The sequence below is a fragment of the Bufo gargarizans genome, chromosome 5, assembly GCF_014858855.1.
Source record: "Bufo gargarizans isolate SCDJY-AF-19 chromosome 5, ASM1485885v1, whole genome shotgun sequence".
In the NCBI taxonomy this organism is placed as follows: domain Eukaryota; kingdom Metazoa; phylum Chordata; class Amphibia; order Anura; family Bufonidae; genus Bufo; species Bufo gargarizans.
In genome coordinates, this window is record NC_058084.1 from 348288337 (window position 1) to 348310988 (window position 22652).

Sequence of the window (22652 nt, forward strand, 5' to 3'; positions counted from 1 at the left end):
AGCGATCGCTCATCCCCATACTGAGGAGGGGATTGCTACATGTAATAGCAGCTGTCTCCTCCGCTACCGAGCAGGCGATTGCTGGGAAGGAACGCGTCCCTCCTGACAAGCGACTGCAGAATGTAGGTGTAATAGGGCCCTAACTTATTAAAAAAATGAATGCTTCTACAACTGTACCTCTGCCCTTAAAGGGGGTGTCTCACCTCATCAATTAGCATTTATCCCAAATAAAATTATATTAAAAGCCACTTACTAATGTATTCTATTTGTCCAAATTGCCTCCTTTCCTTCCTTCAATCCATTCTGGCATCCCCTAATTATTATGGGATACGGCCACCGTTGCAATCCAGCCACGTTTGCACGCTGTAAGAAACAGCTGCGGCCTCGCTGGTGGCTGGGAGTGCAGGAGCGTGCATAGGCACGCATGCACGGTAGCTCCCTTCCAGGCCACCTTGTATCTTTGCCCCTAGTTTGTGTAAAATAGCACCAGGGCATGCGCAGTCTTGGAGCTGTTCTACACAGCAATGGCAGCTCCAGTCCAGTGAAGAGTAGCAGATCGAAGCCTTGGGAGTATGCAGGAGCAAGCAAACGGTGAGATTACATCATCCTAGATCTGTTTGCCTGTGCAATCAATCATATGGTCACCTCCTCCCTGCAGAGCAGAAAGTTCAAGGCTGGTGAGCATCTCTGAACTGAAGAGATGAAACAACCCCTTTAAGTTGCTGCTAGCTTTAATCACTGACAGCACCACTCCCCTGTACCTTCACAGCGGGCAAGGAGACGCCAAGGAAGTCTGAGAAGTCAGTTGTCAGGGGACAGTTTGGGGCCTTTATTTTTACATAAAAGCTTACAAAGTCACTAAATTCGCAAAGTAAAAATACTTAAAATCCTTGCACATTTATACAATTTTTTAAATAAATTTATTTAAAAAAATTTAAATAACACATTTTAATGCCTTTTATATAGGCTGATGCACAGGCAATTTTCAGGAATGAAATGAAATGTCCCAATTACAGATGAGCAAATTTCTCAAAAATTCGATTCGGCCGGTTCGCTGAATTTTCCGAAAAGATTTGATTCAATCCGAATTTATTTGCTGTGAATCATGTTAAAAAACAGCTATTTCCTGGCTGTAGAGAGTCTGTACAGTGGTGTAGAACACTGTGCCTTGCAGTAACACGCATAGGGAGTCTGCTGTGGTAGTAAAACAATACTGTGAGTCAGTATGACAAGTACATGACAGGCATTGCTCTTAGAATCACTGCACACTTCACTTATTTGGGCAGTTATGTGGCCAAAACTGACCAAATAACTCAAGGGTGAATTAATCCTTACAGGTCGATGTTAGCCCCAGGTATAAAGAACCGTGCAGAGGCCCAAGATCCTGTTGTAGCATGAAAGATCGCACTCCTTTTACACCGTCGTTAGCTGATTCCACATAGATGTCTACAGAACCTGTTCTATTAAACGCTTATACAAGTACAGCCCCCCCCGACAGACTGGAGAGGGTGTCAGCAGTAAGTTTGTGTTGACGTCACTGATTATTTTGCCCTTCCTCTGATCTGTCAGAACAATAACCCCCCCCCCCCCCAAAAAAAAAAAACTGATCCTGTCTGTTGAGCATCCGCCTTCACTCATTCAGCATTTGGTCAGTAATCCATCAGTATTGCTAAAGCCCAAAAAAAAAACAGGAGTGGATCCAAAACAGAGATGACACTTAAATAGAATATTTGCCTGTCTTCTGTGTTTTGTACCCACTCCTGCTTTTGGCTACCAAATCATAAGCCAATTCGGGTGGGACCATACAGGCCTTACAGCTGCTACACAGACAGGATCCGTTGTGCGTCTCAAGAGGCGACCACAGAGTGGCCCATTTACAGAGTGTTGAGGTGGCAGCAGCATGAGTAAGCCACAGACTGGCAAGGTGACATAGTGTGGAGGTGGCAGCAGCATGAGGAGACCACAGTGACATAGTGTTGATTTAGCAGCAGCATGAGGAGACCACAGAGTGGCAAGATGACATACTGTAGTATGGAGGTGGTAGCAGCAGCATCACAAGGCCACAGAGTGACCTAGTGACATAGTGCTGATTTAGCAGCAGCATGAGGAGACCACTGAGTGGCAAGGTGACATAGGGTGGAGGTGGTAGCAGCAGCATGAGGAGGCCACAGATTGGCACAATGACAGAGTGTGGAGGTGGCAGCTGCATGAGGAGACCACAGAGAGGCCCAGAGACAGAGTTGTGAGTTGGCAGCAGCATGAGGAGGCCACAGAGTGGCAAGGTGACATAGTGTGGAAGTGGCAGCAGCAGCAGCATCATAAGGAGGCCACACAGTGGCCCAGTGACATAGTGTTGATTTAGCAGCAGCATTAGGAGGCCAGAGTGGTAAGGTGACACAGTGTGGAGATGGCAGCAGTAGCATGAGGAGGTCATAGACTGGCAAGGTGACATAGTGTGGTGGTGGCAGCAGCAGCATGAAAAGACCTGAGTGGTGAGGTGGCAGCAGCATCAGGAGACCACAGAGGGACAATGTGACAGAGTGGGGAGGTTGGTGGCAATAACAGTACCCGGTGGTGGGTGTAGGAAGGAGCACTTGGCATCAGGCGGTGGCAGCATCAGAATAGTAGCTGAGGCAGGTAGATAGAAAAATGGTCTCTTTTGTCAAGCTTTGGGTGAGGCAGCATGGATGATCTAATCTGATGCATCAGGCATTGGTGGGTGATAAATCCTGGCTGATCTATGCCTAATTCATCTTGACAAAGGTCAGTCTCTTCAAATTTTGGTTGAACAGGCGAGTTCTCCTTGTGGTAACTATGGCCCTCACTGCACTAAACACCCACTCTGATGCCACACTACTAGCCGGGCAGGACAGCTTTTCCAGGGCAAATTCGGACAGTTAGGCCCCCATTTTGGACCGGTAGCGAGGGTCCAAACAAGGTGGAAAGCCAGAAGTCATCCCTCTGCCGAATGGTGACAATTTGGCTGTCAGTACCCAAGCAAGTGAGCATACAGTGGTCCATTTGCGCAAGTGACTCGGAGGGACTCCCTGCCTCCATCTCCACTGCATACTGCCACGGTGTGCCTGGGTCATCTGCCTCGTCTTCCTCATCTCCCTCTTGCTTCTCCGGCTGCTCCTGCTCATCCTCTCCTGTCACCTGTGAAGAAAAACCACTCATTTTGCTACACATTGCTTGTGCTCCAATGTCCTTCTCCTCCTCCTCCAGCACATTCAACTTCTGTGCCGTTGGATGAGTGCACACATACTGTTGTCTCTTGGCAATCGCTTCGGTGATTGATTGCTGATGGAATGACTGACGAGGAGTAGGAGGAGGAGCAGGAGCATCAAGACCAGCAGATGATGGCAAGGACAGACAGCTCCCTTCGGCTGACGTGGTGGAGCCTTGACTGAAATCAGGGTCATGCCATTGGGTGATTCAGCGGATGCTGCAGGAGGCTGGACCACCACATTGGAGCCACACTTCTCCCAGGCCACTTTATGGTGATGCTGCATATGTTGATGCAGTGCTGTGGTGCCAACATTTCCAACCTGGCCACGCTTTACTTTCAGCCCACAGATTCGGCAAATGGCCATGTTCACCTCATCCAGCGGCTTAACAAAAAACTGCTACCCCACCGAGTAGGTGATTTTACCCCCAACACTCTGCACTGACTGACTTCTACCGCCGCTGCCTCCGTGAACCCCTGCGCCACTACTTTCCAGGCAGATAGGCTCCTGCGAAGTGGACGTTTGGCTCCCACTGCTACCACCCTGCTGACTCCCGGCCACGCTACCGACTTGCTGGCTCCGCCGCTGCCTCATGCGCAAGCTGCCACCTTCTTCCCCCGATGATGATAAAGCCCCGTCATCACCCGCCTCCCAATTGTGATCGGCTACATCATCATTGAGTACTGTCTGCGCCTCACTGATGTCCTCCTCAGGCTTTAGAACATACTGTTTAACTGCACCGCTAAACGGCAAATAATATTTTTTTTGCCACTAATACGCACCAAAAAGGGCTGCAATTTTCTCACTTCACCACATAACGGCTAATAAGCTATTTTTTTCCTCACTAATGCACGCCCAAAAAGTTTTTAGAACATATAACTGTACCTCTGAACGGCAAATAATACTTTTTTTGACACTAATACACGCCAAAACAGGCTTCAGAACATATAACTGCACTGCTAAATGGCAAATACTTTTTTTTGCAACTAATACATGCCAAAATATGCTGTAATTTTCTCACCTCACCACACAATGGGAAATAATACAGTTTTTTTGCCACTAATACACCCCAAAAAGGGCTGTAATTTTCTCACTTCACCACGCAACAGCTAATAAGCCATTTTTGTCCTACTAATACATGCCAAAAAAGGCTTTAGAACATATAACTGCACCGTTTTATGGCAAATAATACTTTTTTTTTATACTAATACACGCCAAAAAGGGCTATAATTTTCTCACTTCACCACACAATGGCAAATTATATATTCTTTTGGCACTGATACACGCCAAAAAAGCTTTAGAACATATAACTGGACTGCAGAATGGCCAAAAAAAGCTTTAGAACCAATAACTGCACCGCTGAATGGCAAATAATACCTTTTTTGCAACTAATACACCCGAAAAAAGGGCTGTAATTTTCTCACTTCACCACACAACAAGTAATAAGCCCTTTTTCTCCCCCACTTATACATGCCAAAAAAGGCTTTAGAACATATAACTGCACCGCACAAGGGCTAATAAGACATATAAATATTTCCTAGTAATAAACCCTGTTAATGGCTGTATCACACAACACTTGCACCCCAATAAAAAGAATGGTTTGCTGGAATTACAGAGGTATCATCTATTGCAAACCTGAAAGCTGCAGTATAATGGCAATTTGGATTCCTAGTCAGTGCAGCAAGGTGTAATAGGATTGTTCCTTTTATTGCTCCCCTATTGGATGCTGTTCTCCTTTTATAGTGTGGAATAATTCCTTCCTATCCTTTCCCTTCACGTCTAATGATCTTTCCCTGAACTTCTATTCAGAAAATTAAACGTTTTCAAGTCTTTCCTAGCACTGTCCCTAGCGCCTATTGACGTCTCTACCTGCACTAAGTACACTGGAAAATGGCTGAATCCAAGATGGCTGAGGCTATTTATATGGCTGTAACATGACAGGGTTGGCTGGCTGCTGATTGGCTGCATGCATGGCATTGTGGGTGATCCCTCACTCCCAGAGTTCTTTGCTCCATGTCCTAACATGTGCAGCAGCCATTTTAGGAAAAAATGTGATTTGTTACCACGAAGCGTGAGGAAATTCGGATTCGGTGTGAATAAAATTTTTCCTGAAATTCAGATCGAATTCCACTTTGCCAACTTCGATTCACACATCTCTAGTCCCAATAATTGCCTGATCACTAAGCCAAGGTGCGTTTACATGCAGCAATTATCTCCTATATATGGGGATGAACAATCTCTACTGTGATCACTTATCCCCTTACTAATAAAGTATATTACAAATACATTTGTTCAATGATCTGGTGATTAGCATCACAATTAAGGTAATTTTACATGTACAAATGATCCGGCAGATTATTGGAAAGGAAGCAAACACTCCCGATCATCACCGGCGATGAGAGATATATATACATGCAGCGATCACCTCCACTGTATGTACTGCGTATCAGTTTCCTGTTTAGACAGGATTTTTTTATGCCGACAAATGACACGGTCACTGTTTGCTCTTTCATTGGGTGATTGCCGACACCTTTCACACAGGCAGATTATCGTAAACAAGAATTTATACAAATGCAATATCCCCGATAATCTGCCGATCATCTGTATGTGTAAAATGACCCTTATACAGGGCAATTATCAGGAACAAATAATTGCCCTTAATCTCAGGTCATGTAAAAGGCCCTTTAGGTTGCATGCTGCCCTGTGCGTTCAATTCTTTTGCCCTCCCCCCCACACCGAGATAGACTGTTTAGTGCTCAAAAATGTTATTATACAGTATATAAATAACCATACCATATGTTGCCTAAATTTCAGTACCATAGAGATCTCAAATAACATTATGTTAATTATTTATTTGAAAGTGTCATTAGTTCCAGGGAGCTGTACATCTAAAAAGTACAATGAGCTTGAACTTATTAATAGACTGGTACAGAGGGGCTTAAAATCTACAAACATTGCCATAAGGTGCAAAGAAACATACAGTTGCCTTAACCCTTTCAGGGCTGGACCACTTTCTAATTTTTGCGCTTCCATTTATTACTCTCCTTATTTCCCAGAGCCATAACTTTTTTATTTTTCATTCACATAGCAATATCAAGGCTTGTTTTTTGCAGGATAGGTTGCACTTTGTAATGACACCATTTAATTTTGCATACAATGTAATGGGAAGCTGTAAAAAAAATCCAAATGGGAAACTTCAGAAAATTCTGAAAAAAAATGAATCCCACCATAGTTTTATGGAGTTCTCTATGCAGGAAAACTGACCTATTATCTTCATTCTCACGGATTACAGCAATAGCATATTTACAGTTTTTCTTAGTTTTAATACTGAAAAAATAAAAATGTTAGAAATTAATTAATTTCATTGCCATATTCTTACCTCCATACCTTTTATATAGCTTCATCTACAGAACTGGGTGAAGGCTAATTTTTTTCCCACTGCAATCTGTACCTTTCATTGATACCATTTTAGAGTGTGTTTGCCTTTTTGGCGAAGTGATTAAAAAAAATCCACCATTATGATATTTTTTGCATTACGGCATTCACCACCATCAAGTTCCACTCTCCTTGTTCTTCTTTTCAGTCCTCCGTGTATAGTATCAATGTTGGCATTTTGGGCAGTTATCCCATCAGGACTCACTTATGATGAGGGAGACATCAGAGGGTCAAATGGTTCTCCTGGCAGCCCGGCTACTGCACTAGCAAAACTGGACCGATATGGGGTCCATGCCAAATACTCAAGGACAAGATAGATTCCGGTATGAAGAAAACTTCCTGCACAGGCTGTGTCTGTATCTATGTATAATGAATGTAGTTATAAATTAGACCAACCAGTCTTCTACTGCACCATCACAACTTTACCCCTATCCTCCACTGACTGATGTCACCTTTATACCTCCATATCCTACTGACTGCAGCATCACATGTAAAGCACCAGCACCGCCGACCACGTAACACATGTATACCCCCATCCTCCAGTGACTGTGCCCTCACCTTGATACTTCAAATCCTCTACTAACTGCACCGTCATTGGGTAAATCCACACATGGTGTCCATTTTATACCTGCTGCAAATTTATCTGTCTTAGGCCTCGTTCACATTTCTGTTTTTCACTGACATGTGCTGTTCGCCTTTTTTGTGGACAGCACATGCACCCATTCATTTAAATGTGTCTGTTCACATTTCAGTATTTTTTTACTGACCGCAGGTCAGTAAAAAATAATCACGGGGACATGCACTACTTTGATCCGTGATGCGGACCAAGCACGCCCATTGAAGTCTATGGGTTCGTGAAAATCACTGACACACATCCATGTTGTGTCCGTGTTGCGTCCATTTTTCACTGATGACTAATACGAGATTCTTTGGAAATTAATTTTTAGCTGAGCAACGTCAGTGAATTACGGATGACACGGATGGTAAAAACTGACACACGGACCAACCACAGATCATTCACGGACATCTACATGGATGAAACACGTACTCTTTTTTTCACGGATGTGACACTGAAACGGAAATGTGAACAAGGCCTTAGTTGTAGATTTTAATGTGGATTTGGATACTTTGACTTGATAATTAGCACCTATCCTATGGAAAAGACTCATGAGAGCCACCCAGTGGACAATTGTGCCAGTGCCCAGCTCTTTCTAAAACCATAAAGGGAAATTATTAAGCCAAGTATAGAGAAAAAAAGTTCCAACATTTTTATTACAAGCAGTATTTTCATCTCATCAAAAGTTAGAAAACTGGTGTAAATTACATCAGAAATCTATGCCAGCTCCTAGGTGATTCTGGTGCACAGGCCTCCAAAGATAGGCTAAAGTCTAAAATTAATATAGGGTGAGTGCCTCTTAACTACTACTTTATATTTTATAATAAAAAATGCACATTTTACAACAGGATATATATATATTTTTTTTATTAAGACTGAAGTAGCTTGTAAGCCCTTGCAGGCAGGGTCCTCACCCCTCTGTACCACTCTGTTAATAAGTTCATGCTCATTGTACTTGTTTTGTTTTATATTATGTACAGTATACCCACTCTTAGAGGCACAGCACCTTGGAACTACAGGGGCTTTGGAATAAATAAGTGAATAATAATAATAATAATAATGTCTTCTCTGAAACACCACAGCATTTCAAAGTAAAACTTTTTTTTTTACTGAGCCTGTCATTATTCCAAACAATAGTGATTATGTCAGTGGTAGAAAGGAGGGTAAAGATTGTATTATCTATCTATCTATCTATCTATCTATCTATCTATCTATCTATCTAATATGTATCTATCCATCTAATATAAATGATCTATCTATCATCTAATATCTATCTATCTATCTATCTATCTATCTATCTATCTATCTATCTAATATCTATCTATCTGTCTATCTATCATCTAATATCTATCTATCTATCTATCTATCTATCTATCATCTAATATCTATCTATCTATCTAATATCTATCTGTCCATCTAATATCTATCTGTCTATCTATCTATCTATCTATCTATCTATCTATCTATCTATCTATCTATCTATCATTTTAGGTTGTATCTAGATTAAAGGGGTTTTCCGGGATATTGATACTGATGAACTATCCTCAAGATAGGTCATAAGTATCTGATCGGTGGGGGTCCGGCACCTGGGACCCCTGCAGATCAGCTGCTTGAGAAGGTAACAGCACTCCTGTAAGCACTGTGGCCTCTTCGCAGCTCACCAAGCACAGCGCCGTACATTGTATAGTGGCTGTGCTTGGTATTGCGCTCAGTCCCATTCACTCCTGTGATCGGCAATGTCTTCTCAAACAGCTGAATGGTGGGGGACCCGGGAAGAGAGTCCTGAGGATAGGTCATCAGTATCAAAATCCCAGAAAACCCTTTTTAAAATAAAATGTATTTATTTTACTCACTTAAATATCACTGACTACGCAGCGCTTTACAGGCATTATCATTGCTTGCTGTCTCCAATGGAGTTCACAATCTAAATTAAGATATGAAGAAGTAATAGTACCGTGTGTCTCCGAAAATAAGACATGGTCGTATATAATTTTTTTCTCTGAAAAAAGGGTTAGGGCTTATTATTGGGGTAGGGCTTATTTTGGCTCTATGAACATATTTTATATAGACACATGCCAATTACAGAACACATTAAATATGACTATAATTCCCCCCTACATGGGTACATTCCTATGAATGAGGGGGGTTATAGTTATATTTGCCACACATTTTTCATTCTGGTACCGTATATTGCCCCTGAGCTGTCCTTACCCAAGGGACCTAGGCAGCAATCTACGGTACCAGGGAGAGCAGATACGGCACGGGAGAGATGTAGGGAGCTCCTCCAGGCAGCAGAGAGGGGAAGGAGATCCTCCTGCTGCCTCATTTGTGTAAGTAAGAACGTGCGGGCTGGTGGCAGTACAGGGCATACAGAGAAGCCGCCAGCCCGCCAAATGTGAAAGTGAAGGGAAGCGCGGGCTGCTGGCATAATTTAGCAATTAGTGAAGCCGCCTGCCCGCCAGTTAGGTGCTGCTTAGTGCCGCGATGTATGCGTAGGCTGGCGGCTTCACTGAAGTCTACTCACTGAAGCCTGCGCTACCTGCCCGCCCACAGTTTCATGGCAGCTTAGTCAGCCATTAGTGAGCGCTCCTGAGCTGTTGCAGCCCGCACATTTCCCCCACCTTCCCTTTATATAAAATAAAATACGGCTGTGTCTAGGGCTTATTTTTGGAGTAGGGTTTATATTTTAAGCTAACCCTAAAAACCCTGCAAAATAGCGCTAGGGCTTATTATCGGGGTAGCGCTTATTTTCGGCGAAAAAAAAGGAAGTAATAATAATTATTGGCAGCAACTACACAGTTATTTATTATCAACTTCATTATTAATCATATAAGATTATTTTATATTATTTTTGTACTTTTTTTTTAGCTTGCGCAAATGACTATTAATGCTACAAAATAATTCTTCTGCATATTTCTTAAATTCTACACTGAAAAAATATCTGCAACTTTGATTGTGGCAATTAATAATTTTAGGGAAAAAAAACTGAAAAAGACTGAAGCAGAGCCCAGATTTCTTCTCCATGAAGGTATTATACAAGCTGTAGTCACCTGACATTTTTCTTTCCCTCCAGGAGACTCAGAAGATGTGGAAGAGTTGGAAGTGTTTCCTCGCCCCCCTGACGCATCATCTCTTGCCTCAGATCGAGATGAGGAGCAGCCTTCTGAAGGTATGCTTCTGTTTATTTTTCAATATACTGCCGCCTCCTATAAATGAATGTAACAAGACAGATTGAAGTTTACAGGGTTACAGCCAAAGATACAAAATATGGTTACAGCTCCCGTGCGTGCTTTCCTTCACTCTGAATCTTTAAGGAACTCAAGAGCTCCCTCTAGTGGCCCTGTAAATAAAATTGATTTTATTTTACTGCAAAAATAAATCAAAGAGCTTTGAGATTATGTAATTTTTGTGATTTCTACATACAGTTTGCTCTTTTATATTTTATCCATTACAATAATAAAACAACATTTTTTTTAGACCTTACAATTTCCTATGCTAATACCAAGCATTTTATTTATGCATATTCTACAATTGCCATATTAAGAAAAATTGCCTGCTCTTAATGCTTAAAAGCCATAATATTCAAAAGATGGAGCTTTTGGTACGCTATAGTTCTACATATATTTGTTATCAACATTAATAGCATATAAACCTATTCTGCATATTAAAAAAAAAAAAAAAAAAAAAAAGGTTTAAAGTACAAAATATTTTTTTTAAAATAGCATTTTAAACTTTTCTAATAAATAAATTAAAATATTAAATTGGACAACTCGCATTTAAAAAAGACATTTCTGTAGTTTTCTTTTTTATGTTTATTATTATAATTTTAAACATCTTAGCAGCGTTATATCTTTTTTTTATGACTGGCCACCCAATCCTGCATGCCTATTGTTTGCAATGCAAACATTGTTAAGCATTACTACTTTATTATAAACTAGGAACACACACAATATGTGGTTAATATTAAAAAAAAAGCCCCCAAAAACATTCTTTTCTTTTTTTTTTTTTTTTTTTTCAGGATTCAGAAATATATTTCTATATGCAGGAGACAATGCTAGAGAATACTTTTCTCCTAGCCAGCCATTAGGCTAACATTTTAACTTTTTCCTACACAGCGATAATTGATGATGCTGTACGTAAAGAACCCTTTAGGAAAAGTTAGCAAATAATATTTCAACAATAACTTCCATGGGCATAGTATGTGCTCTCCTGCGATTTAATTACATGCAGTGAGCGAAAGCATTATAAGTTGGTTATAAAGTTATGATTGAGTAATGCTTTGTGACATGATGTGATGATCAGGCAGGGCCACTCTGTCTCTAAGTACAATTGCCAAACTAAAATATGCTTCCTGCAACACAGCACTCAAGGTTTTATGTTATCCAGATCATTCCCGTTGGATACATAAATTGCCTTTATGGGGTATAAAATTATGTCTATTGCAGGGCAGGGATAAGTGAGCTGCATGCATGTGTAATAAATAGTGTACTCTGCGATTCAGGGAAACATATTTTGTCATCCGCAGAACTTTACCCCTATATACGGGAGCAGTTAGTATATTCCATCTTCTTTTGCCCAAATATGATTTACTTTTGCTAGAAATGAAACACTATTTTGCTTTACTGGAGTATTCATCAGCAACTAACTGAAAATGGCTCCCTCAATGCTCACTTAGTAGATTTAGCTAAGGCCGGGGCTTAATACGTGTTTATTGTACGAACAATATCATTTAAAGATAAGTCTGTAATGGCAGCCGTAAAATCCACAGATTTAATGCGAATTCAAATTTTATGACTATATTAAAAATAAGGAATTCAAAAGGCATATGAAGTGAGTGCCTGCAAACCTGTCATGTGTTCAGACCAGATCTCCATCACCGGAATCACCCATTAGGCTTCGTTCAGATGGCAAATTGTATCCGGGTTTAACTATTCTTATTCCGAATGTAATACGATCATACCCTACTGAAGCGAATATGAAAGCACTATATCAATCGATGGGGCTAAGTTCAGTTCAGCAGAGTGGAACACGAATGGTTAAACAGGGGTACAATACGCTCCGTCTCAATAAGGCCTTAGCCGTAGGTCAGCCTCGGCATTATATCATGTCTTCGTTGCCTGTAGATTTCAGTGAGCCTTCCAATGCACAATTTTACTATTGTTTCCATAAAATGTCCTCTTTCATGTATCAAACTCAAAAGTACGTACTATTTAGATTGCAACTTAAAAAAATATCACACATTTTTAAAATATATTTTTTACCTTTTTTTTTAAATACTGCTTCGGCTGTCACACAATTCTGGATTAACTCTACAAGACAGAATTTTAACAATGAGTGAAACGAAATTAGCCAAGGTCACGGCAAGGTCTTTTATTAAATCTTATTGTTATTTTGTCCTTTTGACTTCTTCTTTTTGTGGCCGAGACCAACAAAAAAAGTATATAAACTGATAGGAAGGCTAAAACATGATAAGTATTTTTCATAATGCTAATGTAATTTACAAGGTACTGAAAAGGTCACATCCCTATTTTTCTATATGCATTAGGAATCTCTCATTCTCTTCAATATTTCTCCCTCACTGTTCCTCTGGTTCAAAAGTTCATCTGGTTCCCCAATGGCCACCTAATTTTCTAGTTATTCCCCGAAGCCATATGTGTTTTGGTTTCTTTATGGATTATTAGGTACTGTAGGAAAGTCAAATAAGTTATATCTTCTAATGAAATTCTAGCACACTTCAGACCAGTGATGCCTAGACTTGATTGCTAGTGGCAATTATCACAGTCTGGGTTGAAAGTGATTGGTTTTACATGGTACTGAGCAGAAGAACAAAAATCTACAGCTAATGGCATACAAATAATGTAATTACATATCCCAAATATATTACGTAGAGAATATGGAGAATACTTCTGTATGCTGATTCATAGCGAGATGCTAAGTTCATGCGTGGCATCAAACCAAGCTGAAACGCAGGTTATTGCCAGCTAGTCACAGGCTTCGAGACGGAATTTTGATATTTTTTTTTACAACGGACCTTGATGCTGAGGATTAATGGAATTTCAATGAAGGACTAAAGTGGTCGCCAATTTGTCTATAAAATGAATGGCAGTTCTATAGTCATGTCTTCTCATTAATACCAGTTGTTTGAAAGGTTCTTCATACAATAGAGGTGAGATAATTGATTTTGGAAGGGGAATCCTGTTTCATTTATTGATGTGTCCGTTATGTGACATCTAAAAGACAGATTTCAATATCAACACTCATGCGAAGGTATCAGAATTGTATTACTTTCTATCGATGTTCTCTGGCTAATAACTCGCACTGACTACGAAACATTTACAGGACCGGGTTATGAAATGAAACCCGTATTGGAAGGGCTGACGCTTGAATACATTTTGTTTTGGCAGCTGAAACAAAAACCTTCATAAAGATTTAGAGGGATCGATGTAATTGCACAGAATGGAGCCATTTAAGGCGGTCCAGGGAATTCAGCATGTACGGTGTTAAATTTAATCCTGAAATCTGTATTTTGTGAGTTGAATATTCACAGTGAAATATGTATACAGCCTGCTGTAATGGTTGATTACATACCTAGAATACTATACCACTGCAATAGCTGATAATGTTGCATTTTTTATTTAATATTTTTATTTATTTATATATTTTTTTTATTGAAGAAACAAGTAGTAAATTCTGGTTACATTTAGAAATCCTTAAAAAGATGAAAGGGCGAGCATTCATACAAAAGAGGGGAAAAGGGGTTTCACGTGCTGGTGATAGCTCAAGAATAGGATGGTACTAGATGTCCAGGGACTCATATTATTGCACAGTATCAATAAAGCTTCCAGCAGCCACCCTGTCAATAGTAATAAAGTTACAGACTACAATGTGCAGCATTCTAACTAGATCTTTGATCTTCTCAGAAGTTTAATCGTTTATAGAAACAAAATGTCCCTTTGCCTCCCCATTATTTATCACTACGTGCTGCGGTGTCTTTAATTATGTGATATATTGGCTTATGATGGGTGCTAAATCCACAGACGGGAGTGATGCAGTTAATAGATATCCAGAGACTGCATCTGGCTGCTACGTCCCTGCTGGTGCACGTCCTTGGAAGAGTTAAAATTGCATCATCCGGCTGTAAGCACAGGCCTTGCCCCTGAACTAGGTCTGTGGCTTCACACATATGTATGCAAAGAGGCATCTCTCAGCGGAGGAGAACTGGCTCTCTACTGCCACCTATCGGAAGTGGCTCCTTATGAGTCAGTGTTTCACCTTTTCACAAGGCAAGGGAAATCATCAGTCCATATACCTATCTGCATACAGTTGTTTCGAGGTGTTTTCCCCTCTTCAGAATGGAGTAGGATTTTGTGGCTGACTTAGGGAGATGTCTTGGATACAGCTTAGGGGGGTTACTGGTTCTCCTTGAAGAGACCAGCTGTGTCTGGAGACCCTATGAGTCAATGAGCTAGATCCAAGACAAAGTAATGTTCCAAGGCTTGTTGAAAAGTCGAGCATTGACTATTAGGTAAACACCTCCAGAAGGTGGCGCTAGTGATGCAATTCTCTTTCTCATTGAGCTACCTCTTTGCATAATATTTTCCCATGGGGCACTGCCACTAAATCTCCATACACAGCTGGTCTCCTTTAGGAGAGCCAGTCGCTCTGCCAGTTCACATACATATGCATGCTGCTGCCTTTTAATAACCATGACAAAACATATTTGGCAACATTCAGGATTGAAGTGTGAAAAGTGTTCACAGGGGTTAGAGAAAGATGGTTCAAAAAAGATAGATTTCTAAAAATGAATTGTCAGATACTCTTGGTGGTTATGTATGTAAAATTGTACACATAAGCTCATGGACAGATAGATAGATAGATAGATAGATAGATAGATAGATAGATAGATAGATAGATAGAAAAAATCTAACTGAAGTTGGGTGCAATCCCTCCAAGGCCATCGGTAATAGATCCCATAATGTCAAATTCGCAAAGAAGAGGCAGCACTCTAGATATGGTGAAGGGTGATGAACCCACTTGTATTCACCCCAACTGCAACATTTCAGCCCAACACAATGAAGCCTTTAGATATATAGATAGATATTAGATAGATAATAAACAGATATAGAAAAATAGATAGATTATAGATAGATAGATCCATATATATATATAGATGAAAGATAGATAGTTGATAGAAAGATAGATGATAGACAGATTGATAGACATAGATAAATAGATGATAGATAGATAATAGCCAGATAGATAGATAGAAGAAAGAAAGAAAGAAATGAAAGATGATATACAGACGACAGACAGGTACATACTTTGATAGATAGATAATACATAGATATAGATTTATAGATAGTAGATAGAAAGATAGATAGACAGATTGATAGATATAGATAAATAGATGATAGATAGATGGAAATTTGACATTTGAACATATAAAATGTTGAAGCAATAAGAGATAATTTCTCGTACAATAGGCCCTGGATCTCACAGTCCTATATAGCATTATAGTGTCAGTCTTTTACACTGTGGCTCGTGACATTTTTGTGCCCTCTTTATAAAAAGAGTGGTAATGGTTTAAGTAACTAAATTTCAAAAGTCTTTCTTAAAGCCTATATACATCCAATTATCGTGTACGCCATTAGTAATGAAGCAGAACATCTGGATTACTCATTTGGCTGGAGCTGAGCAGCAGTAGTCTACATGGCACAGTTTGTTCAGGATGACTGCACACATGGCCAAATGGAGTCATTTGTCTGGCAGCGCCACAAAGTGTATGGGCTCCTTTCATTTCTGTCATTGGCTGGGAAGTGTTTGTTTTATGCCGCCTAAGAGGATGAAGGAATTTTTATTGAATACTAATATCTCAGTGAGTACAGTGGGGTGTATTGAGGAGCAATTGCATGACCTCCATTTTTTGTGACCCTTGAGAAGCGTCTGCAAAAAGGTGGCATAGTTTCCAAGTTGTGTCATTTACAAAAACAAATAAACAAACAAACAAACGCAAAAACTCTGCTGCATTCAGAAGTGACAAAATTAGGGAGAAGGAAGGTGACATGAACTGGTAAGATTATTAATTGAGGGTGTGGAGAGCAAGTAACAAGCCATGTTTCCTTGGCAAATTCTGAATCCAAGCCTAGCTACAAGCCTGAGCATTTGCCAGGGGCACACGTCGTTCTTCTTCCTTCCCTCTTCTCTATGCTTTCCTGGCAATAACCACAGCTTTATTTTTTTTTTTTTTGGAGAGAACATTCATTCTTATTTTATACAGTTTTACTAAAAATCTCAGCAGAATAAGCATAGTGTCTTCATCCCTTTACAGCACAAGCGCCTGGCCAGGCGTGAATATGTTTTCACTACCTGGCCTTTCAGTCTTATCAGTGGGGGCTCGGCATAGGAGACATGGAGCGGGGCCTCAATGCCACATCTCGTATGTCACCGTTGCACCTTCAGGTCATGAGCTCATTGAGTGGGGTGTCATTTTAGAGAAATTTATACTTTATTAGTTGTAGTGCTCAAGTCCTCTCAACGGTGTGCATGAGTGGTAAGTCCTCTGTGTTCATGAGTTGGAGTTTGATTGACAGCTTTCTCCCCGTGCAGAGTAGGTGACACATAAGGTGACTATACATATTAGATACCTGTCAGCTAAACACTCATCCAGCTGCCAACCCCTCCATACACATGTAGATTCAGGTGGGTGCTTAACCTGTGGAGTGGTGTGGCCCAGAACCACCCCGCTCCACATGTTCTAGGGGGTTAGAGTTAAAGAGGACTTAAGGACTACTATTTGTATTCCACATGAGATATCAATTCTGGAGCATCTTGTCTTAGAATTTTACATTGTTCTGTTGCTCTGCGATTCAACCAGGAAATGTTTGAATAAATTAAGAGTGGGTATTCCCTTTGTTAATGGGACATATATCTAAACACTCTGCAGTCAGCAGAGACAGCATTGACTGTGTAGGATACACCCTGTTCACAGTGGAAATCGTAACACATATCCTGGAGGAGGAAAAGAGGTACAAGTTCTAAGAAGAAGATAGACATTCCAGTGGAGCTAACAAGTCCTCAAGTTCTCAGTTTTTCCCATCCTCAGAATAGGTTGTCAATATCCGATTGGTGGGTGCCTGACTCCAAGCACCCCAATGATCAACTTTTGTGAAGAGGCCACAGCCCTCTTCCTGGGCCAGAGACATCACATTAATCAGTCTCATGACCTAGGCCCAACTCAGTCCCGTGCAAGTGGATTGGCCTGGGCTGCAATACCAAGAATGGACACTATACAATATAAGTTGTGAGGAGGTTGTGGAACTCCATTGAGCAATGTGGCCTCTTTTAAACAGTTGATCGGCTTGGGTGCGGTGTGGGAAAATCCTTTTAAGAATTTATTGGGATTGTTCAGCTTCCCTTGACAGAGCACTGATGAAAATGAAGATAAATTTGTCACTGCGTCTGGCCATGCCTCCTTCACCACCCTTGCCATATCGCCTTTTAGAAAAGTGACGAGGGTGACAAAAAAGGGGAGATGCGATAATTTTTTAAAAAGTTGCAGTTAAAAAGTGAAACCTGTGACTTCTTAATGCCACTTTTCAGATGTAAAGGGAATGATATGTCTCCCCCTATGTGTGTGCTTTTCTCTAGTCCTCAGTGCAGTGCTAGAGCTCATGCATGAGACGAGGTGTACAGAGACGGAGACCATAGAAGTCTATGGACCACACTGTACCTCTGTGTGCATCTTTCCTCTTATGGATATTTTGGACATAGGGCAACTATGGAACTAAGTTCAGCCTCATAGGCCTCTTGCCATTGGGCCTGAAGCCTATGAGGAAGTAGAACGGTGCAGGAGATCGCAATGACATCACAGTTATCACTTCATCGCACAAGATACACCGCTGGAGGGTACGTTGATATCATCACGGCCACCTGTGTCAGGATGCAGGAGATCAGGGGGACAGCAGACGGCGGCAGAGAGCGGAACACGGGTAAGTATATATACATACTTTTTTTAATGCATGTATGCTGGCCGTAGTGTGGGGAGGAGGGGTATAGAATTATATTTACTGCAGAGGGAGGCCATTATACAGAGGGGAGTCATTCCACGGGCGGGGGGCATTCTACAGATGGGGGCCATTCCACAGAGGAGGCAAATCTACACAGATGGGCATTCTGTATACTACACAGGGGGCCAATCTACAGAGAAGGGAATTCTACAGATGGGGGATTTTCTATGTACTACAGAGAGGGGCATTCTACAGAGGGGGGTCCATTCTACAGGCTACTTGGAATTCAAAGCATGATGCCCTAGATTTCTGCTGAAATTATGTTTTTTAATAAGAAATTTTAATTAAAAAAATTTTTATAGAAAAAGTCACCCTCCGCCTCCCCCACTTCATCCCTCATTTATGTTAGAAAAATTGGGACAGGTGTTTCATAAATATGGTGCGCATTCTGAATACCATGTTTCTCAATGTATTCATATCCGACAACTGGCAAACATACATTGATAAACCACCCCATATAGCCCTATGTCTTTGGCTTTCCTCAGTGTATTTTACACCTGTATACACTAGGGGAAAGCTCAGTGCATAGAAATTTATTCAGTAGCTATTGACTGCAGTGGAAACTGTAAAAATCCCTTTGAGGTAATAAGTGGAATTGGCGGAGTATCAGAAGGATTATCAAAATTAGGGTTATTTCGTTTATAAAAAAGACGACTAAAGTCAGATCTAGAGATGAGCGAATTTCAAAAAAATTTGATTCAGCCGGTTCGTCGAGATTTCTGAAAAGATTCGATCCGAATTTATTTGCGGCAAATCGAGTTAAAAACAGCTATTTCCTGGCTGCAGAGAGCCCGTATAGTGGTGTAGAACACTAGTGCCTTGCAGTAACACGCATAGGGAGTCTGCTTTGGTAGTGAAATAATACTGTGAGTCCGTATGACATGCAGATGACAGGCGTCGCTCTTAGAATCAATGCACACTTCACTTATTTGGGCAGTTACGTGGCCAAAACTGACCAAATAACTCAAGTGTGAACTCAGCTTTACAGGTCAATGTTAGCGCCAGGTATAAAGAACCGTGCAAAGGCTCAAGATCCTACTGTAGCGTGAAAGATCGCACTCCTTTTCCACCGTTGTCAGCTGATTCTACATAGATGTCTACAGAACCTGTTCTATTAAACGCTTATACAAGTAGAGCCCCCCCCCCCCCCCCCGAAAGAGTGAAGTGGGTGTCAGCAGTAAGTTTGTGTTGACATCACTGATTATTTTTCCCTTCCTCTGATCCGTCAGAACAATAACCCCCCAAAAAACGGATCCTGTCTGTTGAGCACCCGCCTTCACTCAGTCAGCATTTGTTCAGTAATCTGTCAGTATTGCGAAAGCCCAAAAAAAAACAGTAGTGGATCTAAAACAGAGATGACAGGTGAATGGAATATTTGCATGTCTTCTGTATTTTACCCACTCCTGCTTTTGGGTACCAAATCACAAGCCAATTCTGATGGGATCATACAGGCCTTACAGCTGCTACACAGACAGGATCCGTTGTGCATCTCATTTTTCCCTCCTTCTGACAGATCATAAGAAGGGTCAAATATATGATGATGTCAACTAGGCCAAAAAGGCAAAATAGTGGTCCAGTCATGGAGTGGGGAGGGTGGGAGAACAGCTTGAGAAGTTCACAGAGTGGCCCAATGACATAGTGTTGAGGTAGCAGCAGCATGAGGAGACCACAGAGTGGCCCATTTACATACTGTTGAGGTGGCAGCAGCATGAGGAAGCCACAGAATGGCCCAGTGACATAGTGTTGAGTAAGAAGCAGCATGAGGAGGCCACAGACTGGCAAGGTGACATGGTGTGGAGGTGGCAGCAGAAGCAGCATGAGGAGGCCACAGAGTGGTACAGTGACATAGTGTTGAGTTAGCAGCAGCATGAGGAGGCCACAGACTGAGAAAGTGACATAGTGTGGAGGTGGCAGCAGCATGAGGAGGCCACAGACTGGCAAGGTGACATAGTGTGGAGGTGGCTGCAGCAGCAGCATGAGGAGGCCACAGAGTGGCACAATGACAGAGTGTGGAGGAGGCAGCAGCAGAGTGGCACAATGACAGAGAGTGGAGGTGGCAACAACAGCATGTGGAGGCCACAGACTGGCAAGGTAACATAGTGTGGAGGTGGCAGCAGCAGCAGCATGAAGGGGCCACAGAGTGGCAAGGTGACATAGTGTGGAGGTTGCAGCAGCATGAGGAGGCCACAGAGTGGCCCAGTGACATAGTGTAATACACCCCAAAAAAGGCTTTAGAACATATAACTGCACCGCTGAACGGCAAAAAAGCCCTTATTTGTTTCCACTTATAAACGCCAAAAAAGGCTTTAGAACATGTAACTGCACCGCACAAGGGCTAATAAGACGTATAAATATTTCCTAGTAATACACCCTGTTAATGGCTGTATCACACAGCACTTGCACCCCAATAACAAAAAAGGTTTGCTGGAATTACAGAGGTATCATCTATTGTAAACCTGAAAGCAGCAGTATAATGGCAATTTGGATCCGCAGTCAGTGCTTCAAGGTGTAATAGGATTTTTTTCTATTACCCAGGCTGGTACAGTCCCCTATTGGGCCCTGTTCTCCTTTTATAGTGTAGAATAATTCCTCCCTATCTATTTCCTACACTTCTAATGATCTTTCCCTGAACTTCTATTCAGCAAAATAAAAGTTTTAAACTCTTTCCTAGCACTGTCCCTAGCGCCTGTCTTGTCTCTCCCTGCACTAAGTACACTGGAAAATGGCTGAATCCAAGATGGCTAAGGCAATTTATAGGGATGTGACATCACAGGGTTGGCTGGCTGCTGATTGGCTGCATGCATGGCATTGTGGGTGATCCCTCATTCCCAGAGTTCTTTGCTCCTTGTCCTCACATGTGCAGCAGCCTTTTTATGAGAAAATGCGATTCGTTACAACGAAGCGTTAGGAAATTCATATTCAATGCGAATCAAATTTTTCCTGAAATTAGGATCGAATTTCACTTCGTCAACTTCGATTCGCTCATCTCTAGTGAGATCTAATAACTATGTATAAATATATCAGGGGTACAGTACAGAGATCTATCCCATCATCTATTCATTCCCAGGACGGTGACTGTGACGAGGGGACATCCTCTGCGTCTGGAGGAAAGAAGGTTTTACACAAACATAGAAGAGGATTCTTTACGGTAAGAGCAGTGACACTATGGAACTCTACGCTGGTGGAGATGGTGATGGTGAACTCACTAAGAGCGTTCAATAGGGACTTGCATTTATTTCTTAACTACTACAATATCATAAGCTTTGGTTATTAGATTACTTGATATGGATTTTGGACCAAGGATGTATTCTAATTGTTAGATTTGGAGTCAGAAATGAAAGAAAGGAAGATAAGAAAAAGTGGCTTCTACCTCTTGGGGTTTGTTACCTCCATCTTAATCAACATTGCACAGTAATAGGACGAACTGCATGTAACTATATCATATTTAGGTCCAAAATTCGGTGCTGCTCAATTACCCCAAATTTCTTTATAATGGACAGACCGTTTTTTTTAATCCTTGTCTTTTTGTTCTTGTACAGAGCTCCAAATCTGCATGAACATGGGAAGGATAACATTTAAAGGCTAACCTCTTGTCTGCTGGAAGCTGCCACTAGAGGGAGCATGGGAGCTTACTGCATACAGTACAGAATATAACATTATGCAGTTAAGATCTCAGCCCCCTCTAGTGGAGGCTGGAGGTAGCTGGAATGTTGTACAGTATTTTAAATCTGGGGATTTGGAGCTCGGAATCAGGAAACTAACTGATCGCTATGAAGATATAGTAAGATATTAAATAGTAAGATATTCAAAATTACACTTTAAGCACCACTCACATGGTTTTAGAGTATTAATTAGGATGATCATTTTTTTATGCAGCCTATGCTATATTAGAAATAAAAATACTTGTAGTGCAAAATTTGATCTTTTGATCTTGCAATAACTTATATAAAGAGAGAACAGGAAAAAAAAAAACTGGCAATTTGAGACCACTGGCATGAACCCCGAAAATGATGTGCTGTGTGTTCCATGTTTCTCTATGAGTTTTGCTTGCGTTAGGAAATGCTTGAGTGCTGCAGACGCTTTAATAGTAACCTCAGGGCCTAGCACAATTACAAGATATCTTATGTCCACAGTGTATGAAGGTTGTGACCCGTGAGCAGCATATGTCTGGCTTGGCTAGCAGTATGATTCATCTGGGAGGCTATCTATGGCGGGTCATGCCCAGGGAAGGTAGTGTGCAGTGACATTTTAGATTAAGAAATATTCAATAAGTGTGAGGATCACTGCACAGAACAAGTTATACACATC

General features: G+C 41.2%; 1 protein-coding gene across 1 annotated transcript in view; it reads left to right on the forward strand.

The window, feature by feature from the left end:
• Window positions 1-22652, forward strand: part of SKAP2 (src kinase associated phosphoprotein 2) — a 277254-nt gene that overhangs the window by 78921 nt on the left and 175681 nt on the right. Inside the window, exon 4 of the mRNA XM_044295336.1 lies at window positions 10352-10447. Within this exon, the coding sequence (XP_044151271.1) occupies window positions 10352-10447 (96 nt within the window). The remainder of the gene's footprint in view (window positions 1-10351; window positions 10448-22652) is intronic.